The sequence below is a fragment of the Gopherus flavomarginatus genome, chromosome 4 (genome assembly GCF_025201925.1).
Source record: "Gopherus flavomarginatus isolate rGopFla2 chromosome 4, rGopFla2.mat.asm, whole genome shotgun sequence".
In the NCBI taxonomy this organism is placed as follows: domain Eukaryota; kingdom Metazoa; phylum Chordata; order Testudines; family Testudinidae; genus Gopherus; species Gopherus flavomarginatus.
In genome coordinates, this window is record NC_066620.1 from 107,699,946 (window position 1) to 107,719,744 (window position 19,799).

Here is a 19,799-nt window from a genome sequence, read left to right on the forward strand (position 1 = left end):
TTAACTCAATGGTGTAGTGCTGACTTACATCAGCTGAGGATCTGGCTTTTCATTTTCCAAATAAATGTAAACATATGCAGATCTGTACTGCAGGATGTAACTGGGTTTTGCTCTTTTTAAACTGAGCCACAAGAAATGGCCTAAAAGACTAGGGAATAGCCTCATTTTTACTTTTGCCACTTTACAATTTCTACAGTGTAGACTGGGATCCTTATCTCCCTTAAATTTCTACTTGAAATTCACCCTGGACCTTCTTGGAAGCCTCATGTGTCTCTAAGGATCAAATTACACCCAGAGACATGCACCTGTAACTTCCACTGAACTCCATACATTGTGCACTCCTAAGCTGTGGACAGAATTTTGTGTCACAAGTTTTTGTCCCATTGGAAACCCCACCTTTGTTAGTGAAACAATAAGTGTGCGAGATTTGAAGGTAGTACATTTACTTAGGAATCTTCAAAATAACATTTTAATAGAAAGTGTACGGCAGTAAAACAAGATGGTGCAATTCCCACTTCAAGCCAGAATCTGCAGCCTTTATCAAGCAAAACACTCAATGAGGACAAATTGGGCCTTGTGTGAGTCATGCAATCAGTTCCACTTCTCTGTATTTGGGGTCCCTTTCAGGGCATTTCATTGTCTCTTCACAAACTTCCTGAAAACACTCACATAAAATATTGTTTATTTAAGGAAAGACAGTTTGAAAAGCTCTAAAGCCAGGTAGCAAAATGATAACTGCACTTTTGAAACAGAAGGGAATATCCAAGCAATGAACAATGAGGGTGATAAAAGTGTTTACATCTCAAAAACAGACAATCTGCATAAACAAACAGTGATATTAGCCATAACAAAGCATGATCCTGAGGATCCAATCAGACTGAAGTAAAAATGAATCTTAGGCACTCTTTCCCTCTCAGGATCAGCCCCATGTTGTGACGGCAGCTTAGATCTTCTAAACAAATTGCAGACTCATTCAGGTCTTGAAGCATGTCAGATGGAGTGCTACACTGCCTTTCCCTCTTTAGATACACTTTGGATGGTAGAAACAGACACAACAATACATCGTTCCAGGTGATGCTCCTGAGTCAAGCTGGAGAGAGAGCTAGCACTTGGTTCTCGATATAAACCCAAGTTTTTGGTCGCAACACCCTGCTGGCACCTTCTGCCCTCAACACTTTGGAAGGTTTTTAAACCCCAATGACCAGCCATGTACAAAATCAGCCAGGTACAAAACCCAGATGGATCTGTCACTAACACAGCTTCCCTTATCCCATAGTCCCTCCAGGACACCTGCTGCAAAAGCTCCCAAGCAGAACAGAGTACTAAGAGCCCGGGGTTAGCTGGCTGCTGGTCGCCCAAACCAGCTTCTTGCACCTGAATCAGACTGGAACACGTTTAACTAGAAATCCACCAGAACAAATACCCCACTCCACCGCTTACCTGAGCCTGTGATGTTAAACCTCAACGGGTGGCTTCTTCTGGAGGAACAGAAGGAGGAGATGTCGCTTTGGGAGCGGCCCCTGGGGCCAGGATCACCGGGCAGCAGCCAAGTGGCTGGAGGAGCTGCCTCTGCAGCACTCCCCTTCCGACCCTCCATCATCACCTCCTGGGCAGACAGCGGCAGCCCTGCGACCCGCTAGCCGGGAGCGTGGGGCAGGGAGCGACCTATCGACCGAGTCTGTCTGAGGAGGGCGGTGGAATCTGAGGTATCTTCAGCACAGAGCCGCGGGCAAAGGGAACAAGCTGAAGACTCTCCCGCTCCTCTGCAAGGCACTGAGATGGACGGGGGGAGGGAGGCAAGAGAAAAGTTTGCACAGGAAGGAGCCGCCCACTGGCACAAAACTCCTCTAAGAGCAGAGGCACAGCGTGCTGTCTCCAGAGACGTGGCTGAGTGCTGCCCTGGCTGACCTCCCTCACACACGCAGGCAGCTTCAGCAGCAGGCTTCAGTCATGTCCCCTTTGACAGGGTTTTCTGTGCATCCCCGCGTTTGAAAAGATGGGGCTCACAGGAAGGGTTTGCATCGCAGCGGATAGAGTATTAATGAGGAAACAGGGAAGATTGTCTCTAAACTTTTCATGCATAAGATGTGTGTGTGTTTAAATACCCGTTACTTATTACACACCCGTACATCCACATGTATCTGCAGAGAGAAAGAGAAGGGGTGTGTGTGTGTACATAACTAAACAGCACACAGCCAAAATAGATACGGCTGTGGGTGGGTTCATATGTAATACACTGTTATAGCTTTTTCCAAGTTCAGCCTAACCACTCTGTTGTGGCTTTTTTAGTTAGTCCTTCTTGGCTGTCTCAGAGACACCTTGGACCTGATTCTCCACTACTTTGCACCTGCTGTGGTCATTTACACTTGCACAAAGTGGATGCAAAAACTTACTCAGATCAGACAGGTGGCATTTAATACTCACTTTGTGCAAGTGTAAATGACCACACCAGGGGCAAATCAGTGGAGAATTATGCCATGTCTGTGTAGAAGGAAAAAAGAACTCATTCTAGACTCAGAGCCTGATCCTTCCTCACTTATGCCAGCAGTCCCAGTGACAGGATAATAGTTTTTCACTTTGTTTCCTACTCCCAGAAACAAACTGTAATGATCAATGAGACAAGAGCTAAGAAATTGACAGTATCAATTTTCTTCTGTGTACAGGATGCCTTATTTCTCCACCTCCTGACCTATACAACAAAGAAGCTGCTTGCTGCATCACTCAACCCATTGTTACTGTGATGAGTCAAATTTTCTGCCTAACATGAAGTGTTATGTTAAAAAGGGTGTTTTACCTTTTCTTGGTATAGTCTCTTGTTGCCGCTTTATATAACGTAAATTCTAAAGACATTAGAATCATTCCTTCTCCCCTTGAAATCAATTGTGGAATTCTCATTGATTTTAGTGAACGCAAGATCAGGCCCTATGATTTCAGCATTTCTCTCCCATTTAAGTAAAACTAAGCAACATAAAAGTCATCAATGGAAAATCCAGCTTCTGTTAGATAAATAATTGCAGTTCGTTATAGTAGATTAATGTTAGCCAGAAAAAGACTGATATGAAAGTCTAAAGCAGTGGCACTCACCCTTTCCAGACTACTATATCCCTTTCAGAAGTCTGATTTGTTTTGCATACCCTCAAGTTTCCCTTACTTAAAAACTACTTGCTTACAAAACCAGATATAAAAATACAAAAGTGTCACTGCACACTATTACTGAAACATTGCTTACTTTCTCATTTTTACCATATAATTACAAAACAAATCAATTGGAATATAAATACTGCACTTATATTTAAGTGTATAGTATATACAGCAGTATAAACAAGTCATTGTCTGTATGAAATTTTAGTTTGTATTGACCTCGCTAGTGCTTTTTATGTAGCCTGTTGTAAAATTAGGCAAATATCTAGATCAGTTGATGTACCCACTGGAAGACCTCTATTTACCCCCAGGAGTACACATACCCCTGGTTGAGAACCACTAGTCTAAAGTGTGCCCAACCAATATTACAGCCATTACAAAACATGGACTGTGGAAGTTCTGCTAATGGCAGTTGTATTTCACTGGCTGTATGTGCGACTAGGAACAGGAGTTCTAACTGCTTCTCAAGCCTTACTTCTTAGGCAGCTTCAAAAGGTGCTGTGCTTACAGCAGCAGAAGGGACTAAATTTTAATCTCTACAATGTATTGACTTTTCCACAGACGTCATCTCACTTTGGTAAAATTCTGGCTCCACTGAAGTCAGTGTCAAAACTCCTATTGACTTCAGTGGGGCCAGGGTTTCACCCTTTATGTATTTCTAATGCACCAAATATCATAGTAGCTAAGCTATAACATACAAAATTAAGTGTACCATTAAAGCTGTATGAAAAAGATTTTATTCAGCAGCTGCTACTTAGAGATTATCTTCATTTTTTCTCTATTTCTTCCATTCATTGACAGGCCATTCTTTATACTTCATTATTGCAAAAAGCTCCAGCCCCAAACCAAATGTCTACACTGCTGTTTTTAGCACCATGATGCTGACCCCCAGTCATCTGAGCTGTGCTGTGAGACTTGCTGCCACAGGTTTTTTTGTGCTGCATAGATGTACCCGGAGAGACCTAAATGCTGTCCATAGTCAAACAGCTTCCTGTGTACCCATCAGAATTGCTCTAGTATTACACAAAAACCTGACTATTCATTCAGTCTTCGTAGGCAACTAGTGAAATGTAATACATTATTTTTATGACTAGTTTCCCATGGCATTTTGTATCACTGCCTTCCTTCTTTATTACTATGGATTTCAGTGACTATCCTGAGGCCCTTGTAACTTTTCTTGGACATAGTTAACTGAGTTCCTGTTCATCAAAAATGTATTTTTGGTCAAGATTAATATTTATTCAATGGTTTTATTTTTAAAATTTCAATGGATTCAGTTAAATTAAGTTAACAAAATACACAGTGTCTGATCCAAAGCTCTTGGAAGTCAATGAGAAATTATTGGACTTCAATGGGCTTTGGATTAGAGCCATGAGCTATTTTGGGACTATTTTTTTCATTCAAAGCATGTAAGCCATAGTGGTTGCACCTCAGGTGTGCTGCACAGCATGGTGCTACTTTAACAGAGTACACTTAAAAAGATCTACAAGTAAGGAGCACTTAAGTGTTTGGAATCTTTTAGTGAAGGCCAAATATCAAAGGGAGAAGACACAGGGCTGCAGAATGTAAGAAAGCTAAAAGAACAGAGAAACTGGAAGAGTAAAGAAACAAAGTAACAAGAGACAGAAGGTGCATGATAATATATGGTGAGGAGCAAAGTGACAGAGAAAGGAATAAAGGTAAAAGAAAATATCTTGCAGAAAGTAGGTCAACTTTGAAATAAAATAGGCAGATACCAATATGAAAAGGCAGGATGAAAAGTAAAAGTTCAGGTGCTTGTATTTCTTAATTTAAAACACCATTAGAAACAGAGTAATTTGAACAATCAGAATGAATGATGCCACGGGAACCACAATGTTTTAATCAGCTAATAATTTGATATTCTCAGCAAGACATACAACTGAAAATATTATGTTCTTGTTTTTTAAGGCCATTGAATTTTTTGGGGGTGAATATAATGTTTGTGATTGACAGCTCTGGAGACTGAAGTCCTCTATCCACAGAACAGGAAAAGCACACACAACAAAGTGAGGCACAAACTTCTTCATATTGCCCTACCAGCCCTACCATGAAAGAGGGACCATTCTAATGGGGAGAGATTACTTTAATTGCCTGTCAATTCAGTCCTTGGCTTTTCTGACAAGATTGCCTATCTGGGTCCTAGTTGTGCTGCTGATTTTTGGAAGTGCATGTTTGTTCACTAGGAAATGGGATTAAAGCAACTAATTTGACAGAGGTCACCCTGACTGCCATTAGTGGCCTCAGACAGAAGAGAGACAGACAGTAAGTGGCAGCTAGTGGGTCTAAGGCAGTGGTGGGCAACCTGCGGCCTGCAGGCTGCACACGGCCCACCAGGGTAATCTGCTGGCAGGCTGCGAGACAGTTTGTTTACACTGACTGTCTGCAGACACGGGCTGCCGCAACTCCCAGTGGCCGTGGTTTGCTGTTCCCAGCCACTGGGAGCTGCGGGAAGCAGCACGGGAAAGTTTCCTACAATGGGGGAAGGAACAAAGCAGCTCTGCCATGGAACTGTCAGCAGTGGATTACCTCTCCTCTATGTGCAGGGACTAAGGCGGCACATAGGCAAGCAGCACAGGGAGCCACAAGCATGGAATAGATGTACCCTCATTTCCCTGCTTACTCTTAGCTATGAAATGTCCACTAGAATGACCCCTGCCTGTGGAAAAGTGTGGGAGAATTTTAGAATTTGTTCCCTAGAATGTGGCACTATGACCCTTGCAAAGAGTGTGTGCTCTTTTCCCCATGTGGAGCGCCCACCCACCCACCACCAACACTCACCATGCTTTGGGTGTTCACAGAGATGTGTGCCTGGCTAGGTCAGTGAGAAAGTGATGGCAATGTTGCAAAAGGTGTATTTAACAGAAATGTTTCAATGCTGTGCGTGAATTTAACAATCTCGCTTCTGTGCATTGTGCTCTGGTCTTCACCAGATGTGGCCATGCCGGCCGAGCATCTCCACCAGATAAGAAAGTGCCCAAGACACAGCAAAGAAGACATGCTCTGGGAGGTCTGGCAGTGTTCCAATGCAGAAAACAGGGAATGAAAGGAGTGCTGGGAAGCCGAACGGCGGGACAGAAAGGAGAATCACATGTTTTTTAAGGACGCCACTGAGCGGATAATTAAAGTAATAGAGAAGCAAACACAGATGCTGAAGTCGTTAATAATGCTTCAGACTGAGCATATCAGTGCTCAACCTCCACTGCAGCACATTCAGAACTCTTTTCCATGTCTCCCCACAAACTGTGCTCGCACATTCCTTTCCACCTTTTGGGACTTCTCGGTTTCCCCTTCACTCCACCCCCTCAGAAAACTTTCACAATGATAGCTCGACCTACACATAGTTGTGAAAGTCTGCCCTTCCCTGGTTCCTCCTTTCCCACCAAGCATCTTGCATTTGTGTGTGCTGTTTCTTGTGCGATAAAAGCAAATTTTTATAATGGTAAATCATCTTTTTTTTTTTCTACAAGGTGAGATTACAGGCACTGCCAATATATGCACAGGCATTTAAATCACTTTATTACAGGAATATAAGGCCCCCAATGTCACCATTTCCCCCTAGGAAAACTGCATGTCATGGAACACTGAAGCAACTCAGAAATAGATGTATGTTACTGGTGGTCATTGTCAAAGTGTTGCCTCAAAGCCTCCCTGATTCAAATAGCTCCCCTCCAGGCTCTTCTGACAGCCCTGGCATCTGGCTGCTCAAAATCAGCAGCCAAGTGGTCTGCCTCAGCACTCCACCCCGAGCAAATCTTTCACCCGTAGCTTCACAGAAATTATGCAATGTACAGCTCGCGGCTATAACCATAGGAATAGTATCCTCAGTGAGGTCCAACCTGCCATAAAGGCATTGCCAGCACTCCTTTAATCTGCCAAAGGCACATTCAACTGTCATCCAGCACCTACTCAGCCTGTCATTGAACCACTCCTTTCTGCTGTCCAGGTGTCCTGTGTAAGGTTTCATGAGCAACAGCTGTAAGGGGTACGCAGGGTCTCCCAGGATCACTATAGACATTTCAACACTCCCCACTGTAATCTTCTGGTTAGGAAAGAAAGTTCCTGCTTGCACCTTTCTGTACAGGCTGGTGTTCCTAAAGATGCATGCGTCACGCACCTTCCCAGACCACCCTGCGTTGATGTCAGTGAAACACCCATGGTGATCCCCAAGCGCCTGCAACACCATGGAGAAGTACCCCTTTCTATTGATGTACTCTGTTGCAAGGTGATCTGGTGCCAAAATTGCAACATGTGTGCCATCTATAGCCCTTCCACAGCTATGGAAACCCATGTCTGTGAAGCGGTCCACTATTTCACACACATTTCCCAGAGTCATAGGGTTGGAAGGGATCTCAGGAGGTCATCTAGTCCAACACCCTGCTCAAGGCAGGACCAATCCCCAGATTTTTACCCCAATTCCCCAAATGGCCCCCTCAAGGACTGAACTCACAACCCTGGGTTTAGCAGGCCAATGCTCAAAACTACTGAACTATCCCAGGCCTTTACAGCAGGATGTGATTTATTGCCCTGTACACTTGCATTAACAGAGCCCCAGTGGTCAACTTCCCACTCCAAATTGATTCGCAACCGACCGGTAGCAGTCTGGCATTGTCAGCTTCCACACAGCAACTGCCACATGGTTAGGGTGACCAGACAGCAAGTGTGAAAAATCAGGATGGGGTGAGGGGTAATAGGAGCCTATAGAAGAAAAAGATCCAAAAATCTGGACTGTCCCTATAAAATTGGGACATCTGGTCACCCTATAATGCTTCTCTACCAAGAAAGCAGCTCTCATTCTGGCGTCCTTGTGCTGCCGGTCTGGGGCAAGCTCCATGCACAGTTCCAGGAAGGTGGCTTTCAGCAATCAAAAGTTCTGTAGCCACTGCTTGTCATCCCACACCTGCATGATGATATGATCCCACCATTCAGAGCTTGTTTCATGAGCCCAAAGGTGACGGTCTACCCTATGCACTTGCCAAGATGCCAAAAGCAATCTAAAGCTCCTTCTATCCATATCACGCAGAATGCTGGGCACCTGCGAGTCTTCTTCAGTTAGAAACATCACGATTAATTGCATTGCTATCCGTGATGTCTTCATGACAGTTAACAGAGAGTAGGAGAGCAGTGTGGGATCCATCCCTTCTCACAAAGATGCCGGGGTGCACAGCAAAGAAGGACCATTGAAAAAATGCCATGAAAGAAAGCTGGAAGCCCAAGGAGTGCTGGGACAGAAAGCAATGCATCATGGGACATTTAGCACTGTCCCAAGATGCACCGCGATCCGCTCTGTTGCCCCACAATACCGAGCGACAGAAGGACTGTGGGATAAGTACCCATAGTGCATTGCTCACACTGTTGATGATGGTGCCCCCACTGTGGACATGATCTGCTGACAGAGGGAACAAGTGTGAACATGAAATTGCGATTTTTATTATCTTGACTTTTGGGTGTCAACATCACTTTTGGTGACAAAACTTGGTAGTGTAGACAAGGCCGTAGGAACCCAAAGGAGGAGGTGGACCAGAGAGACAAAAACAGCAGCCAACTGGCCCAAGCCCCAGGACCACAAAGGCCTGGCTTATTGGAAACAGTTCTGCAGGTGACCAGTAAATGAGGAATGATCAATAAGACAAACAGACAGATACTGACGGATGGGCAGTGCATATGCAGATTTATTGCAACAGGCATGTGGCTAATGCAAAAACAGCTGACCAGTGATAACTGAGTCCCTGTGGGAGGGGAAGGAGGTGAGGGAGGGATAGGATGCTGATGAGGAGGCTAAAAGTTGGTTATATTTTTCTTTTGGGCCCTTGTTCAGCTGCTGCCTATACTTGGTACTGGATCTAGGTAAATGGACACTGATAGATACAGAACTATGTGGTTGTTCATTAATTAGGGGCACCATGATGTTCTGTCATGGTAGATGCAGGAATAGGAGAATTAAGATTTCGGAGAGAATGTGGAAAGGTAGAGGGGGGGCAAGGTTGGGTAACATTGGTGCGAATGTAGAGTCATTCCCTGAGGCATCAGAAGATGTTGGGGAAAAAAGTAAAGGATCAGTTTGTTTATCAGTCTCACTCTATTGTGGTGTGGTAGGGAAGTAAGATTTGGAGAGGAAGGGGGAATGCCTTAACCAGTCACTCAGCACCACACAAGGAGAGGTGGAATAATGAGAACAGGGATACTGCACTTCCTGGCCTTGTAAATGCATGTTGGCACCTGAAAAGGATGGTGTTGATTCTGCTGTCATCTTCTGAGACAGCATCATGAGAAACAGTGCCTGGTGCATTCCTCACAGGCTCACTTTGCTCCTTCACTGCTAGTGGTCCAAGTATGAGTTAATGCTAAATCAGGCTGGGGCGGTGCTCTATTTTTCAGAGTCCTTTCAAAAATGATCTTCCTTCCAGGGTGGATAAAAATCAATGATTTTTTAATTTAAATTGGATTTTTTTAATTTAAATTGGATTTTTTTGATAAAATGCTTTTTGAGGAAAATTAATTAAGATACATTACAGCTCAAAGATATTTCATCATGGAATAGGGATTATAAATTCTAATTCTATATTATGAGACAATGTATTCATGTAATGTTTAAGAAAAGTTTTGTAAATGAGTTCCAATAGCTCATGGATTAGGGACCCAACCTTATAGCATTCCAAGGGCTTCTGTATAGATTATTTAGGTAAATCTTTCAATCTACCTAATGGGACCCAGTGCTCAGTCTAGAAGATATCATCAGAGATGCTTAGTTTTGCAGTTCTCAAAATGTGGATTTGTGTCTCCAGAGATAACATGTTTGTTAACAGCAAAAATGTTTTTAATTAAATAAATAATATATAGAAGTGAGAAATAACAGACCTTAACCCTATTGTCCCTCTGCAAATTTGTGTACACAAAGTCATTTCCTTACCTATCTCTAAGGCTGCAAAGTTTCAATAAGTTCAATGAATAGAAGATTGTTGGGGGCGGAATAGATCTGGACAAGGAGAAGAAATCTGGAGATAAATGTGAGAAGGGAGGGACAGACAGTAGAAACAAAAGTGTAACTCTTTGAGCAGCATATTCCAGAAGTCTTGATGTCTTTCTGAGTGTAGCCTTCATTGATTTGAGATCTACCATGCCATTCTCTCACTAGAAGGGAAAACCTATAATGGCAGCAGGCCGTAAAGAGACTCAGTTTGGGAATATTTAATGAAGTTCCTCTACCTGTGGGTAAAACAGGCATGCGTGCAAAATGCAAACAGTGCAACAAAGAAATGCAAGGCCTGGTTGCCAGAATGGAACAACATCATGAGACGTCTTCCTTCTCATGAGGAAGCTGCGTTAAAGATGATGAAAGGAACATGTCTGAACATGCAGGATCTTCAGGTTGGTAAACTTTTTTATTTCATACTTCTTTCTTAAGGACTGCTGGTCTTCCTTCTGGACTATTCTTGAATTCTCATGTTTGAGCAAAAAATATAGATGCAGTTGTGATAAAAAATAAATACCTAAAGCAGGCAGATCTTCCTTGTACAATTTCACCTTTAAAGTAGTACTGAGTGTCAGTGAATGCAATGATAATACTAAATTGCATGATAATAATAATTAAATAACTGCATTGATTTATTTTGTTTAGGAGAATCCATCCTCAACATACAGGATTCTGAAGACTATTCACCTTCAAGATCACCATCATTTTCCATAGTTTCAGAGTTATCTGACAATGATAGTGTTTCAGTCACATTATGTATGTCACATAGCCACAGTATATCACCTGTAGCAAAAAGTGAAAAAAAATCTCTATCATCCAGAAACAACCACAAATAAGTTTGTGATAAGAACCAGCAGATTACAAAAAGAGGCAATTGATGAAAAAATTGCCTGGTTTGTTTATGCAACAAAGTCTCCTTTCCATATGATTGAGAATCTCACACTTCATTAACATGGTTCAGTCATTAAGACCAGGATACAGTCCACCCAAAAGAGCAGATGTCACAGGCAAATCGCTGGATAAAGTGTATGAAAGAGAAATTGAGCAGTGTGCAAAAGGTCGAAAGGGTAAAATTGTTAACCTGAGTTTTGATGGGTGGAGCAATGTCCACAGTGATGCTGTTGTATGTGTTTGTGTGACAACAGAAGAAGGGAATGACTTCCTTACAGAAACAACTGATACATCAGGAAATGCACACACAGCAGAATACTTACAAGAAGTAGCAGTAAAAGCTATAACAAACTGAAAAAAATTCAAACGTCTAGCACACAGCTTGGTTACAAACAATGCTGCAAATTTATCCAAGATGAGAAGAAATTATTTAGAAGAGAGTCCCAAACTAATAACATACGGTTGCAGTGCTCATTTGATGCACCTCCTAGCCAAAGACTTCAGTGTTCCAGAAATAAAGGTTAATGTTGCTGAAATTGCAAAATACTTTCATAACAACCACTTTGCAGCAGCTGCTCTGAAAAAAGTGGGAAGAACCAAGCTAACTCTCCCACAAGACGTGATGGAACTCAGTAGTGGACTGTTCTGAGCACTATATCAAGAACTGGCCTAATCTGATGACAGTTTGTGAACAAAATCGTGAAAAAATAGATGGCACTGTCATAGCCAAAGTTCTCAACATTGGGCTTAAGAGAAATGTTGAACACATGCTGAGCACCCAGAAACCTATTTCTGTACCCTTGAACAAAATGCAGGGAAATAGCTGTTTTATTGCTGATGCTGTTGAAATTTGGAAGGAATAGAGTGAGATCTTAAAAAGAGAAATATGCAATGACAGAGTTAAATTACAAGCATTAAAAAAAATATGGGACAAGCACTATCTCCAGCTCATTTTCTTGCAAATATTCTCAGTACTCGGTACCAGGGTCAAACCTTAATTGCTGAAGAAGAGGAGCTAGCTATGACATGGACAACCAGCAATCATCCCTCCATAATGCCAACTATAATAAACTTCAGAGCTAAGAGTGAACCATTCAAGAAATATATGTTTGCTGATAATGTTTTAAAGAAAATCACACTAGTGAACTGGTGGAAGGCACTTAAGCACTTGGATTCAGAGACTGTTCAAGTGATAATCTCACTTTTAACTGCAATAGCTTCTTCTGCCAGTGTAGAAAGAATATTTTCTTCCTTTGGACTAATTCATTCCAAATTGAGAAATTGTTTGGGACCTGAAAAAGCAGGAAGGCTTGTTTTTCTTTTCCAGATTATGAACGAACAGGAAAATGAAGGTGAGTTAGCTGCAGAAGCCAATATTTTAAGTTTCACACATTGACCTGCCTGACATAGTTGATTTAATTAAAAAAAATGTATTTCATTTAACTATTTTAGTTAAAAACAATTTTAACAAAAACCAACTTGATCTTAAAAAACTTGAATGTTTAACCAAATTCAAAAATTCATATGTTGTTTTCTTAAAATTTTATATGTTTGCTGTTGAAGAAAAAAATTCAGAATACATAATGCTGTTGTTTTAGCAGCAAAGAGTCCTGTGGCACCTTATAGACTAACAGACGTATTGGAGCATGAGCTTTCGTGAGTGAATACCCAGTTCGTCGGATGCATGTGACGAAGTGAGCATTCACCCACAAAAGCTCATGCTCCAATATGTCTGTTAGTCTATGAGGTGCCCAGGACTCTTTGCTGCTTTTACAGATTCAGACTAACACAGCTACTCCTCCGATGGTTGTTGTTTTAGTTAAATAAAACAATTTAAATGTTTGGTTATGTTCTCCTCCTAATGCAGCATGGCAAGAAAATCCTCCAAATATTATTGATTAACCTGTTGAATTGGAGATAGTTCACCTTCCAATGACTTCAAAAATATCTGCTTCAATTACCTTTGGTAAATGAAATAACCAAACAATCATTCATTTTCTGATATAGCTGTAAAACTAATCTGAAAAGTTTTCAAAATAAATCACTTAAAGATATATAGTATGTACCTCCTAAAAAAGAAACCTACATCTATCTCTGAGTTGTGAAGAATATGTATTAAGGTTATAACAACCAACAAGAATGCACTTTTATGTAGAAATCCATGACTTAACCGAGTCTTCCTCACTAGTGACTGATTTAAATCAGGATTTTAAATCAAATCCACCCTGCTTCCTTCAGACATGTTGGAGTCTGCTAAAGGTATCCATTGCACTCCATGAGACAAGCCTCCCATTTCCATCCGTACAACAAGAGCTGTCTTGTCTCCTGTCCTGCCCCATGACAGGCATCAGCTATTGGAGAGTGTGCTGCAGCAATGCACCCTGGGTGGCTCTGCAGAGACCTTGCCTCTGGTGAAATGTCAGCCAGATTAGGGAACAGACAAATAACTAGGGAAGGAAACAGGGTGATTTTGGGGAGGGATTCCTCTCTGTTTCTCTCCTCTTGGGGCAGGAGAGTATTTGAGGGAGAGCCTGAGGACTATTGGAGACTCCTGGTGAACCTGATGGTCTTCTGCAGACAACTTGAGGACAGGAATTAGAAGCTGAGTGGTGGCTACAGACGGTGTGTATGGACCAGTAAGTAGAGGTATCTGTGAAATCGTGACACAGAAGCAGTACTGAAGAGTTGAACCCATCCTTCACAGATTGCACAGCGACCAGCAGCGATCATGACCCAAATGGACTCCTTGATTCAAGGATATAGCAACACACAGGAGTATGGTTGGAGAATATGGACAGGTTGGGCAATGAAGTAGGTGGAGAGTTGTGATTACTGCAAATGATTGGCTAGGGACTGTGCACACAACTGGTCTATACCAAAGCATCCTATTCTTTTCTTTACCCTGTCCTTTTGTTATCCTCCCCATAACATTTATTTGTTTCATCCAACTACTGTATTATGTCTTGTCTTTTTTACAGTATGCTCTTTGAGGAAGAGATTGTAATTTACTATATATTTGTATGATCCCTAGTATAATGGGGCCCTGACCTGGTAGGGGGCTCTAGGCACTATAACCATATAAACAATGATGATAATAATACAAATGATGAATGGTGCAGCAGGGTCTCAATCAGCACAATTTCTCACTTATGAATACCATCAGAGTAGCAAAGTGTGGGACAGCTGGGAACTGAGTGTCTTAGCGTGTTTGTCATAATTGGAGCTGATTGGAGGAGAACAATTCTGTTTCATACCAACTTTCAAGGTTTCAAAATCTGTTTTTCTTCCATACTGGAATGAAAACAAAACCTTTAGAACATTTTCACAAAAAAAAAAAAAGATAAAAAGAGGGAGGGTGTGTGAGACACACTATAGTTACTGGCCAGGGGTACATCTACACAACAAACCAGATCCCACAGCAGCAAGTCTACAGATTTGGGCTTGTACTACGGCAGTGTGGACAGTCAGGCTTGGGCTAGAGCTCTAGGGAGGAGGGTGGGCTTCAGAGCCCAAGCTCCAGTCTGAGCTCAAACACTTACATTGCTATTTTTTGCACCACAGCGCGAACCCTGTGAATCTGAGTCCATAGACCCAGGTTCTGAAACTCACTGTCTTGGAATCCTGCTTGCTGTATAGACATACCCTGGTTCTGCCTGACTCAGAGCAGTTTTTGTTGTCCAAGTTCACTCCAAATCAGCACATCCCAGGCCAGTACCATCACCATCCACCTACAGAGTCTCTCTCACTCTGTCTGACCTGGACTCAAAACCCCTGTGAAACCACTAGGTCTCCCAAAACATTTCAGTTTCAACAAACAGCACATGTTGTTGAAATTTAGTTTAGTAAAAAATGTTCTGTCCGGCTCTAGTTATAATTACAGGGCTGCTATGTAAGAGGGAAGTGGAGTGCAGGATGCCTTGCAATTGCAAAGCAAGTCATAGGCAAAGGGGTGTTGAGGTAGGGGTAGTAACCTACACCTCCATGTTTTTGGGTGTATGTCACTCAACATATATCTTAAGTCAACCCCTTTGCTCAGAGTCTCCAATGAGAGGGCCCTATTGCTTCTTAGTCACTAGGCTTTTGTCCATTGGTTGCATACATGCACGCACGCACGCACACAAACACACACACCTCCTCAACCTTGTATAATCCCTCACCCACTCAGCACAGACCCTCCCTTTAGTTTAATCTAACCTACAAAGAAGCAGTGGTTTCTAGATGACAGTCAACTTTTCTGCTGCTGCACATCATGAAACAAACAGGAGGGTCTGGTTTGCATCACAGAGGCCTGTATACAGAGCTGCTGCCTGTCAGCGGTGTCTTGGTTTGGGGCAGTGGCAAAGGCTGCTGTTCATGTGTCTCAAATATTATTGACTTTTTCCACCTGATCTTAGCCTAGTCCTGGCCCTTGGGATAAACAAAATCAAGATGACCATTGTATCTTTCTGTATATCAAGTAGAACCTTTATCTACTGCCCACTCCTCCCCCCCGTGAAGCTAGCATTATGCTTGAATTCTATTATCTGGGCTGGCTTCATTGTTTTGAACAACTTGAGAGCAAAGCGGCCTGGTGACTCACTGCACTTTGCACAAAGCTGATTTATTGTGGGCAGGGGAACGTTGAGTAGTGTTCTCTATAGGTGGTATTGTGGTCTCTCTCTCTTGGTGCTTGCAACCAGTAAAATGCACTCGCAGTACCCGTCCATTACAGAGCGCTTCACGAGTCTCCCCCTTCCAATGGCCTATTGGCCTATCACAGAGCAAGTTTACCATATTGTAGATGAAGGTATTCCCAGAATCAGGGTACTGTGCAGTCCTTAGGTCAATAGATACATAGATTCTAAGGCCAGAAGACCACTGTGATCATCTAGCCTGACTTCCTGTATAACACAGGCTGTAAGACTTCCTCAAAATAATTTCTAGAGCAGATCTTTTAGAAAACAATCCTAGCTTGATTTAAAAATTGTCAGTAGTGGGGAATACACCATGATCCACCTTGGTACATTGTTCTAATGCAGTGGTACCCAAACCTTTTACTTTGCGCCTCCTTACCCTTGTCCACACCCCCCTCCCACACTGGAGCCAAGACTGGGAGTGGGGCTGTGACATAACCTTAGTCCCAGATTTGGACCTTAGCGTCCAAAATATGGGGGTTAGCATGAAAACCTCCAAGCTTAGTTACCAGCTTGGACCTGGTACTTGCTGCCACCACCCAAAAAATTAGAGTGTTTTGGGGCACTCTGGTCCCCCTGAAAAACCTTCCCTGGGGACCCCAAGACCCAAATCCCTTGAGTCTCACAACAAAGGGAAATAATCCTTTTTCCCTTCCCCCCTCCAGGTGCTCCTGGAGAGATACACAGACACAAGCTCTGTGAAACTACACAGAGTGACTTCCCCTCTCTGTTTCCAGTCCTGGAAACCAAAAGTACTTTCCTATTCCCCCAGAGGGAATGCAAAATCAGGCTAGCAATCCAACACACAGATCTCCCCTTGATTTCTTCCTCCCACCAATTCCCTGGTGAGTACAGACTCAATTTCCCTGAAGTAAAGAAAAACTCCAACAGGTCTTAAAAGAAAGCTTTATATAAAAAGAAAGAAAAATACATACAAATAGTCTCTCTGTATAAAGATGATACAATACAGGGTAAATTGCTTAAAAGAATATTGAATAAACAGCCTTATTCAAAAAGAATACAAATCAAAGCACTCCAGCACTTATATTCATGCAAATACCAAAGAAAAGAAACCATAGAACTTACTATCTGATCTCTTTGTCCTTACACTTAGAAACAGAAGACTAGAAGGTAGAAACTGCTTCTCCAAAGCTCAGAGAAAGCAGGCAGCCAGAAAAACAAAGACTCAGAGACTAAATTCCCTCCACCCAAAGTTGAAAAAATCCGGTTTCCTGATTGGTCCTCTGGTCAGGTGCTTCAGGTGAAAGAGACATTAACCCTTAGCTATCTGTTTATGACAGGCTGCAGCTCTGGGAGAGGGGGGACACAGACGGGGTAAAGGAACTGAGGCTGGGGCCACAGCTGGGGGTGGGGCAGGGGGGCTGAGGCTGGCAGCCAGGACCCCAGGTGCAGAGCCAAAAGCGGGGCTGGGTAGTGCTCCCTCGCCACACCCCGTGGGGGTTGACCTGGGCCACAGCCATACCCCTGTCCCTGAATGTTCCTTTGTGCCCCCCAGGGGGCACACCCCACAGTTTGGAGACCTCTGTTCTAATGGTTAATTACCCTCATTGTTAAAAATGCATACCTTATTTCATGTCTGAATTTGTCTGCCTTCAACTTTCAGCCATTGGATTGGGTTATACCTTTCTCTGCTAGATTGAGGAGCTCTCTATCAAATAGTTGTTGCTCCTGTACATACTTATAGACCAGAATCAAGACACCTGTTAAAGTTCTCTTCATTAAGCTAAATCGATTGAGTTCCTTGAATCTCTCTCTCTCTAAGGCATGTTTTCTAGTCCTTTAGTCATTCTGGTGGCTCTTCTCTGAGTCCTCTTCAATTCACCAACGAATTGTGGACACCAGAACTGGACACAGTATTCCAGCAGCGATGTCACCATTGGCAAATACAGAGGTAAAATAACCTATTTGATATTCCCGTTTATAATTCCAAAGATCACATTAGCCCTTTTGGCCATATCATCACCATCACCACAGTCAGCTCATGTACAGCTAATTATTCACTGTGACCTAAGTTCCCTATAAGCTGCATGGCCATGCTGCAGCCTATTTAGCACCACACAGGTAACCCACCTGGTAACCCCCAAACTAGCTCAGCCCCCAGATGAGTGCCTGAGTCCAAAAGGAGGATAGGGGTGACATTGCATTGGAGTGGTGGGGTACCATAGCTTCATGTGACAGCCGAGAAGCCTGGTGGCTGAATGTACAGCTTAAGACAGAGTGACCAGGCAGATTGCATGCTCAGAGCCAGGGCTGAATTTTCAAAAATACAGCAACATCCATGTTCATCTTTAAAAATTCCTGTGATTTTTGAGAGACAAGGTGGGTGAGGTAATATCTTTTATTGGACCAACTTCTGCGGGTGAGAGAGAAAAGCTTTTGAACAACACTGAGAACTTCTTCAGGTGAGTTTTGCCAAATCATCTTTTCTGAAAACTCTCCTGCACCTGCCAGGAACTTCCCCCTCTTCCTCAGAGTTTTGGCCATTGTCATATTGCTTAAATATAAGCATTGTGCTATGAAACCTTGAAATCATGCAATTCTGCTACTTGATATACTATGCACTAGTGCTAAGTAAATTACAGAAACGCCTCCATTTCTATCAACCATGCTCTGAAACACTGCCACTTTGTGGTAATTTAAAGCTATGGCCAACATAGAGCATATTTCCTGAATTAGGTTGTGCTCAAATAAAAATTCAGAAATAAATGATAACTTGGCACTAAGGCTGGTTCCCATGGTGCGTATTTTTTATGAAAAATGTATTGGTTTAATTATTTTTTTACAATTCAAACAGCTCTAGTCAGCACAATAAAGTACTTTTCCAGACATTTATTCAGATGTTCACAGTCTATGTCATGCCTTCACAGTTGTAGTTTACAGTGGGAGAGGAGGGCTATCAAGCTGGGTTAATCAGAACTGGAGAGAATTCACAAGATGAGTGAGATTTTAAATGCCTCTTTGAAACACAATGCAAATTCCTTCCCCTAAAGTAGGAGATTCTTTAACAAGGGCGTAAATTAAACACTGCTGCAAAAACAGTCAGTCTTTTCCCAAATGAGACTCTACAGTACTCATAGTCCCAGGGAGCAAGGTGGGCAGGCCTAAGGTTTAATTTTCCTTAAGTGATAACATTTATAAATAATGAGGTAAATTTCCTTTGTTCTTCAGAACTTTTCATAATGCACCGCCCAATCTCTATGCACCTGCTGTGCTAGTAATCATACTATATGTAAGAGCAGGTCTGTCTCAAATCAACTGCACTTGGAACAGGGCAACAAAGTCCTGGATAGCGCAGGGGTGTGAGGACTCCCACTGGGAATATGGGCTTTGGGGTAGGGCCAGGGATGAGGGGCTCAAATCCCATCAATTTATATACCAATTGAAGGCAAATAGCACCAGGTTGAGTCGTTAAATCAGTGAGTGTGTGCACTACAAATTTCACACTGCCCACTCATCCTGGGTTCCCTCAGAAACACTAATGTAGGGCCTGGTTTCAGCTTCCCTCCAAGCCTCCTTTCCTTGCTCTGCAAGCCTGAAAAAAAAATTAGACTCAGAAATTATTCTTGTAACTTCCTTGTCCTCCAGTGCTCCACCCTTGCTAAACATTGCATTAAATTGCGTCCAGCAGCCTACGTGGGTGTAATAACACGGAGCAGGAAGCAGCCCTGCCTGCCGCGGGCTGTCATCTGACTGCTCCCAAGTGAGACATTCAACCGCCCCCAGCCAACGACTGCTGCTCTCTCAAATCGCAGGCTGCTTCTTCCCGTTGGTAGCTATGCTGCTGCTGCTGCTCCTCTTTCTGCTCCTTTCCCCGCAGGGATGCAGTGCGCGCTATGATCCTACCTGGGAGTCTCTGGATTCCAGACCACTTCCGACCTGGTTTGATGAAGTCAAGTTCGGCATCTTCATCCACTGGGGCGTGTTCTCCGTGCCCAGCTTCGGCAGTGAGTGGTTCTGGTGAGGCTTCCATGCGTTTGACTCTCAGCTCTTCACTTCCTCCCTTATGCTTCTTTAACCTCCCCTTGCTCTTCTATCGACAGAGCAGCCTGTTCTTCTTTCTTTCTTCCTTCCCTCCCTAATGA

The 19,799-nt window shown here is 42.9% G+C and overlaps 2 protein-coding genes and 1 long non-coding RNA gene across 9 annotated transcripts in view; 1 reads left to right on the forward strand and 2 right to left on the reverse strand.

Moving 5' to 3' along the window:
• Positions 1 to 1,623, reverse strand: part of PHACTR2 (phosphatase and actin regulator 2) — a 228,676-nt gene extending 227,053 nt beyond the window's left edge. For all 3 annotated transcript variants that reach the window (XM_050949633.1, XM_050949631.1, XM_050949630.1), the window contains exon 1: positions 1,441 to 1,623. In XM_050949633.1, the coding sequence (XP_050805590.1) occupies positions 1,441 to 1,600 (160 nt within the window). In that variant the 5' untranslated portion in view covers positions 1,601 to 1,623. The remainder of the gene's footprint in view (positions 1 to 1,440) is intronic.
• Positions 1,624 to 18,532: 16,909 nt separating this feature from the next.
• Positions 18,533 to 19,646, reverse strand: LOC127049356 (uncharacterized). The gene is made up of 2 exons (XR_007773956.1): positions 19,561 to 19,646; positions 18,533 to 19,249 (listed from the first exon to the last, which is right to left on the reverse strand). It is a non-coding gene; the product is annotated as an uncharacterized LOC127049356 (long non-coding RNA).
• Positions 19,331 to 19,799, forward strand: part of FUCA2 (alpha-L-fucosidase 2) — a 34,556-nt gene continuing 34,087 nt past the window's right edge. For 4 of the 5 annotated variants that reach the window (XM_050949659.1, XM_050949658.1, XM_050949656.1 and 1 more), the window contains exon 1: positions 19,331 to 19,674. In XM_050949659.1, coding sequence (XP_050805616.1) covers positions 19,493 to 19,674 — 182 coding nt within the window. In that variant the 5' untranslated portion in view covers positions 19,331 to 19,492. The remainder of the gene's footprint in view (positions 19,675 to 19,799) is intronic. The other variant, XM_050949657.1, reaches the window with a different exon arrangement.